The following is a 7861-nucleotide window of genomic DNA, read 5'->3' as shown; positions in this document are numbered from 1 at the left end:
GTCGAACCTTTTGAGGATTAGCTTCAACTCTTTGGCGGGCGTACTCTTGGCGGCGGGCGCGTCTTTCACCACGGGCTTCGGCCAAGCTATCGCCTTGCCTTTCGTTGGTTTGGGGCTAATTGCACTTAGAAGAACCGGAGGGTTGAGGATCTGGGCCTGAACTTCTTTCGAAGCTTCCGCCTTTCTCCTTCCAGCTGCCGGTTGCCTTCTAGGTGTTTTTGCTACCTTTGCCTGGCTCTTCGAGGCCGATGGCTGCGGAGTCTGTGCCTGATTCTGGTGCTTAGCCAGCACTGCCAGAATGTCAGAGGTTACCGGGTCGCTTGCCGTACCCGGGATAGGGAATGTTCCTGTGGTGATGGCCGTCCACAGGTTGTGGAAGGAGTCTCCTGGTAGGACCGGGTCTCCGATTGGCGTAACAAACGGAACCGTTACTGGGGCTACCGAGTTACCCTGACCAGCTGTAGGGATAACCCTACGACGTTTAGAACGCTCGTTCGCCTCTCGCTTGTCTTTCGATTCCTTCTCTACCAGGCGTATCTTAGCCTCTTCCACCGCGTCCCGCTTCCTCTTTTTGGCTGCGCGAACCTCCTGTCGTAGAGCGTTCTGCGTCTCTTTGTCCCTCCGAATGAGCGCTTCGTCCTAGTCGAACTTAGCTCTCTGTTCGGTAGTCAAGAGTGCCAAGGCCTCTCTCACAAACTTTTCCGCTTTGGTGATATCCCACTTGGATTTAGGCTTTTCTTTTTTCAAAGCCCAGGGTGGAGCCGGGGTGTGAGCTCGTAGAACTCAATTGGAAAAAGGACCTCGAGCAGTTTCCAGCCCTGTCTCTTTCCGTCGATGATGTCACCGTTGAGGCTAAAGAAATTATCACAAATCACAATGTAATGTGATTCCGTCTATTTTTTATTTTTGCAAAGTTTACAAAGCGAAATTTCTAATGCAGTGTTATCTCATTAAATTCTCGTATTCGGGAACGCGCTTTCGGTACATAAAAGGATATGTGACCATATGTAAAAAAATAACGAATCTTACTTTTCTCAGGGGGTTACAAAGACAGCCTGGAGAAATATACAACGATGAAATTCCATACCGAGCTTCAATTCAGACAATTTTGGAAAAAGGAATTTTAAGATTTCTTCACCACAAAAAGTCAGCTACCTCCTTTGAACCTGGTGTCCAGTTCTCAAGCCGGTAAAAATATCCTGTAATCTTTGTTTATAGTAATATGAAAATTAATTTCCCGTATTGAACAGTACAGATCAAGGAGTGCATTCATTTTGCAATTTAGCTCATGTTGACTTGAAGCTTCTGAAGAATGGTAGTTGCATCCCACCAGTTCAGCTCCAGAAAACTTTGCATGTGTTCTGTCAAAAATCTGACATCAATCTTACAGTGAATAATGTGGAAGCTGTGCCATCAACTTTTCATGCAAGATATTCAAGTTATTCAAGACACTACCTTTACAGGATTGGTATAACCCCACTGAATGTTAAGTGTCATCCTGTCATTGAATGGAGAAAGTGCTACTTCATAGAGAAACCTTTTTGTTTGGACAAAAGTATTGAAGTCTGCAAACTATTTGAAGGAACTAAAGATTTCGCGTCATTCTGTCACGGCATCAGCGGGAGACCACCGGGGTACCCTACTGTTCGAACAATAGATGCTTTCCATATCAAACCTGGAAGACCTTTGTTTGATCCTTTATACGATAATTTGTATTCGGGTATTGATTTTTATGATTTCCACATCAAATCTCGGTCGTTCATGTACAGACAAGTGCGTCGGATGGTGGCTCTGGTAGTGGCTGTAGCTAATGGTCATATGAACCTTGACGAAGCCCGTCAGTTATTTGATCATCCAGGACAGTGGAATCCGAAAGCTATGACAGCTCCGCCGTACGGATTGTATCTTCTAGACGTTGGCTATAAGATTCCTCAAGATGAGCAGCCTCAACGAATTATTGAAAACTAAGGGAGAAAATTTGCGCCGAGTGACTACGCGAGTGACTTTACCGAGTGGACGAGTATTTCATGAAGGCGACGGAGTTGCAGTGGAGAGTGAACAATCTTACGGTTTTGTCATCGATAACACACCAGATCTACAGGTTAGGCAAGTGAAGGAAGGCCTTTTTGTCGCTTCTCAAGATGTTGCCAATGATGCAGGATTGATTAAACAGTATGGGATCACCCACGTACTGAACGTTGCCGAAGTTCCATCTCAGAAATTGATTGACCTTCACTATCTCGATGTTCACATTTTGGACTTGCCCGAAGAACCGCTAAGTTGTCATTTTGCAAAGTGTTTTGAGTTTATAGATGAAGCGCTTAAAAACGGCCGTGTGCTTGTCCATTGTAATGCTGGTATTTCTCGTTCCGTTTCAATCGTGGTTGCCTTCCTAATGTGTCGTCGACAAAAGAGTCTCTTTGAGGCTATAAGTCAAGTCAAAGCTGCCAGACCAAGAGCTCAACCTAATGCGGGATTTGTAAAACAGTTGAAGATGTACGAGTCTAGTATTTTGAACAATGATTCAAAACCTAACAGTTAGAGTGAAACCTTCTTAATACACGAATTGCCACATGCCAATTGTCTACAATTTCCTAAAATTCGGGTAGTTAGGATCCACAAGTATGTGAACATTAAGGAAATAATTTACACTCGGACAATCGGAAATATTCGTGAAAGTGATAATTAAAAAATTATTCATTTTTTTATCAATACATATTGAGGGTATTCATTTCATGAAAGGTAATTCACAGAGATTCCACGACCTTATCAAACAATGACTTGTCGTAGTGAAGACATAATCCACGTTGCTAAATCTTCGTTTTGAAAATAATAGAAACTCAGAAACTTTATTAGGTTTTGTTTTTAAAAACAACAATTAACCTGCAAGGCCCAGGAGATCATCATGGATTTGCGATCTTCTTTGTCTGTCGTCTCCATTTTAATACTAACCGACTCCAAATTGAGCAAAAAAAAATTTAAACAAAAGATGCTCAAGTCATCATCTTTAAATCATCATCTTTTATCTGCCAACGTTCCTGGAGAAGGGAAACAAAAAATCATGGACTACATTCGCCGGCAACGAGCACAACCCAGCCACGATCCCAACACCAGCCATATCTTGTGCGGTGCTGACGCAGATTTGATCATGCTTGGGTTAGCTACCCATGAGCTGAATTTCACTGGTATGCGTCAAGAATTCAGACCAAACAAACTTATACCATGTGAAATTTGTAACCAGATAGGTAAGCTTGTTTGTTTTTTTCCTGTCAGACATCAGGTGAATAACACTATTTTCTATTTGATGATTCATCAAGGTCACGAGCAGAATGACTGTCAAGGAGTGGAGCACCCAAAGTGTGGAGAGAACGACGAAATCGGTCACAATGTAGCAGCCAAGCAGAACTACATATTCATTCGCCTCAACGTGCTTAGAGAGTGTCTTGAAAGGGAGCTGCGGATGCCAAGTATGTCGATTGTGTATGACTTTGAACGTGCCATAGATGATTGGATCTTCATGTGTTTATTCATCCGCAACGACTACCTACCTCATCTTGCATCATTAGAAATTCGAGAAGGTGCTATTGACAGACTCGTAAATCTCTACAAAGAATGTGTCTACAAGACTAAGGTTATTTTTAATAATGCAATATTATTATTTTATTTGGTTTTATCCTCATTGATTTTAATTGCAGGGATGGTTGACAGACAGTGGGTTCGTCAACTTGGATAGATTGCAGATTATTCTATCACAATTTGGATATGACGAAGACGAAATATTTCAAAAACGTCAAATGGATGAACTCAGTATCAGGTATAGAACTAAAATTTCTAATAATATGGTTGTGGTTTGAATTCTTATAAGTAACGTGAACAGCAGTCGAGCCAACAGTCAAAAGACGAAAGAGGAAAAAGTGGATTTGTCCGGTCGAAATGTCGTTGTTAGCTTTGATTTACGCTGCGCAAATAACCGTCGACAACAACTCACTCCCGCCAATAACGTTCTCAGACCTCACTGTCGAGCTAGCATACTCAAAAGAGAACAATCTATGTAACATTCTGCAGGCGTCGGGCTTTTATATCGGGAAAAGACAAAGAAAAACTCAGGGAAACGGGATTCACGTTCTTTCAAGGCCAGCAAGTGAAAGGGATTTTATAACAATCACTTTTTCCAATTCCAAAAACTTAATGTTATTTTACAAAATTTGGAAAAATTAATTTATAAATCCAAGAAAATCTAAACGGCATGCGGATATTAGTAACTACTGATTTAAATCGAATTACTATTACCGATATATGATTACGTAGTGTTTTTCCCATACAATTAGCTAATGGTTTTGTTGAATATCGCTAGTGGTTGCTTATATTCAATGTTTTATATATATTTTTTCTATTTTTTTTTTGAGAATTAGTCAACAGGATTGCTTCCAACCACTGTAGAATTCTACTATTTTAGTACTTATTTAAAAACTTGGGGAATCACAATTCATTAAAGTACCACCACTTATAAATAAGAAACCACTTATGAAAACCGATTAATTTTTAATTGAAAAATAACATATATCTTTTCACCTAAACGCCTATCTTTTCATTTTTGTGGTTATCGCTAGTGGTTGCTTATATTGTGCATTTCAAAATACCGCACTAAATATAGAGTTTCGGCGATTCAAGACTAAACATGAATAGCAAATACAAGCGCTTACATTACCAAAAACTATAAGTATCCATCTGTATGTGTATTGTAATTCAATCACAATTTCAGCCAACGACTTGAATAAATACTTCATTATATTTAAGCGACAAGATACATAAGTTGAATGAAACGACCACAAGGTTTCCCATCGCCGTGGTAATTTGTCGTTTTTTATTACTCATCCAATATAGTATCGAATGTAAAAATGAAATGTCACTTCATTGATGATCATATTACTCGGATCACAACCAGACTTGGTATGGTATGTGTTCTCTAGAATCAGACAAGGTTCCAAATATGGGCTGAACTGGCCTGTTGGCATCACGATCATAGCTTGGGCAACCTTAACAAATATACAGAATAAACAAAGATTTTTACACAAATGTTGACAAATTTACGATTATAAAGAAGGAAAATATGTTACCTGAGACCGTTTTCCATCTTGCAATGCATTACTTTTGGCGGATGGAAAAAAAGGAAGAGACTTTAATGGTGATAGAATTGTGTTGCGTGGAACACTGGTGCTGTTTCCGTAGTCGATAAATAGAATTATTAGCTGCACACATTTTCGATATCTGAAAACTTCAGACTAGAGTTCAACATTAGCACATCCCAACAAGACAAGTGAATGTGCCATATGTTTACATACTGATATCTGAAGAAGTGGGTTGCGTTTAAGGCAATGTTTTACTTCAACTGCTACAACTTTGACTTTGACTTGAGTAGGCACTCAGGAAATCAAGAAAAAAAACGTCTTAGGTTCTGAGATTCTGATATATGTACACAAGTAAGCATTATGTATCATAACATTCAATCAAAAAACATATCTGTGTCATCAATGCAAATTCAGCATATTCAATCATGCCTTTGAACATCAGTTTGCAGCAATAACTACAATGCATAATGTTGATATCTTTAAAAATCCATTGTGACTTTCATGTTTTCCACATCCACACAACTTCCGCAAAATTTCTGGGTTAGGTTGCTTTCCAGTCATCTTCAACCTGCAATTGGCTATCAATTGCTTTCTCATTAAAAAAAATACTAGTGCTGATAACAAATCTTTGGAACCAACACGATTCAGTAACGCTACACGTGGTGGCAGTACCATTTATCTAAGGAAACGACTTTGGAAAACAAACAGAAAAACTGAGGATCCAGCCTTACAGGAAATTTCTAGAAAGTGACTACACACTAACACCTATTCTACAACAGTAATTCATTCAAAAAAGCAAAAATGAAAATAAAAAAACCGAAAACTTCTGAACTACCTTCCGCTTTTCTCCCATTTTACATATCTCCTCAATTTTCTGTTCAGAATTTTTGAATTATTTCAAAAACATTCAAAAATACAAAAGATTGCATCCAACAATTAAAAACAAATGAACTATAATTTTTTCCTGAATTTCTTTTCCATTCTCTTATTAAAAGCTACAATCTTCAAATAGGCAGCTACACGCGCATGCGCCTGTTTCGTAGGCAACAAGCTATAAGCCAAACGTATTTTTACATGCTAGTGCTTAATGGGTTGCTACTTAAAGCGTTCAAATCTAATCCTGATGTCATATTACCAGACGTATGACCAATACCTCAGTTAGCAGCAAGTCGAACGTAGATGACACCAGCTGTAATTCAGTATCTGAACCATGTAAATCTACGGCTCCGAAAGACCTATGTCGTCCTAGTCCTGTCAATTAACGAACGGGTTTTCCAATTGTTTCTTCGCGTTTGTCATTGGATTCTGAGTCGTCCACCGATAATTATCTTGATGAACTGTGGGCTTCGGATTCTGTAAGCGAAAAATCAGATGGGGATAGAACATTGGAAAAGCACAAGAAAAGAGTAATGTTTATCAGTCAAAATGAACTTTCAAACTGTGATCCCCAATTTCACAATGAAATTAAGATTTCAAGGGCGAATCTCTACAAAGAAATTGTAAAAAAAGAAAATTATCTATGTGTGTTGACAATCAACATTAGATTTTTGAACGATTCGGGTCACAAGAAAATAAAAGTTACAAGGAAGGTATAAGAAATAGAAATGGATTCATTTTTCGATGGTAATATGGCGTCACAGGTCTTGTCGTAGCTACCAAAATGGCGTTCTTTAATTTCAGGACGAGTTATTGGAACGGAAAGGAGAAGTGGGGATTTTTTTCCGAGAATCAAAGGCGGCAATACATTTCAGAAAAGTAAGAAATGCCCGTTGGTCAGAAAGAAAGAAGAAACAAAAAATCATAAGGCCTTTATTCGTCTTTATTTGGAAGTAAACTGGACCGAAACAGGCAACTAGCGGATAAAAGAGAGGAAGACAATGAAGATATGTATCAATATGAGCAACTATTAGGTTGAACATCCATTCTATAAGTTATCAATCAACAGTTCGTGTGGCAGGTAATTTTTTTTTTCCAAATTTTGTAATATGAAATATACCACATTATTTATTCTAAATAGTTGACAACTTTGCTACACATTGCAGCTGTGGTGATAGAGATACTGGCCAGCGTCGTTGTGCTGGCAATATCTCGATCATCTTCTCAGCACTGGGGAAATTCCTAGAAAACTGCGATCCGGGACCAAGGATTGCTAGCTACCAATCCATGCTCCGTGCGAACCTTGACCCACAAGGAGGTTACAGTACACACAATACTTGGTCTACAGTTGAGACATATGCTAGGAAATATCCCACCCTGGAGTGAATTGAGCATGGAAAAAATGGGGTCTTCACCGCAAATTTGTTGTTATCGGCCAATGGAAAACAATGGAAAATTTTTTCTTAATTTATGGATAGTTTACAATTCCTTTTTTGAAAATTCTCAGCGAAATCCTTTGGCATTACAAAGAAAACGCCAGAAATGACAATAAGGAGCAGTGGGTGGTGAAGAAAAATATCCGGCTAATCAATTTGAGCAACGTTTAAAGAAGAAGAAGAAATAAAAATTGTTTTTAAGTAATGTATACAAATAAAGTAATATGGTATAGAGAAACAGCGATTTTAATTTTAAAAGCTACCCAACCCATATTGTGGAAAACTATGTTTAAATTTAAGCCCATTTTTTTTTGGGGGGGGGGAGGGAACAAAGCAAAAGATGGGAAGAAATAAAAAGGAATAATAGGGTCATTTAGCCACTGGCCATCTTCCCCCCCCCAGGCTATCTAGAATTTCTGT

At 38.8% G+C, this 7861-nt stretch overlaps 2 protein-coding genes across 2 annotated transcripts; both read left to right on the top strand.

The window, feature by feature from the left end:
* The first annotated feature begins 1730 nt into the window (after positions 1-1730).
* Positions 1731-2683, top strand: LOC124344387 (dual specificity protein phosphatase 19-like). Its single transcript, XM_046797928.1, has one exon. The coding sequence runs from the start codon at positions 1937-1939 to the stop codon at positions 2540-2542; it is 606 nt and encodes a 201-aa protein (XP_046653884.1). The 5' UTR covers positions 1731-1936; the 3' UTR covers positions 2543-2683.
* Positions 2684-3061: 378 nt separating this feature from the next.
* Positions 3062-4055, top strand: LOC124342176 (5'-3' exoribonuclease 2-like). Its single transcript, XM_046795140.1, has 4 exons — positions 3062-3245; positions 3318-3631; positions 3696-3814; positions 3866-4055. The coding sequence occupies exons 1-4, from the start codon at positions 3062-3064 to the stop codon at positions 4053-4055; spliced, it is 807 nt and encodes a 268-aa protein (XP_046651096.1).
* The last annotated feature ends 3806 nt before the right edge of the window (positions 4056-7861 follow it).

This window comes from Daphnia pulicaria, chromosome 6 (assembly GCF_021234035.1).
Source record: "Daphnia pulicaria isolate SC F1-1A chromosome 6, SC_F0-13Bv2, whole genome shotgun sequence".
NCBI lineage: Eukaryota > Metazoa > Arthropoda > Branchiopoda > Diplostraca > Daphniidae > Daphnia > Daphnia pulicaria.
This window is presented reverse-complemented; position numbering and strand designations above follow the sequence as displayed.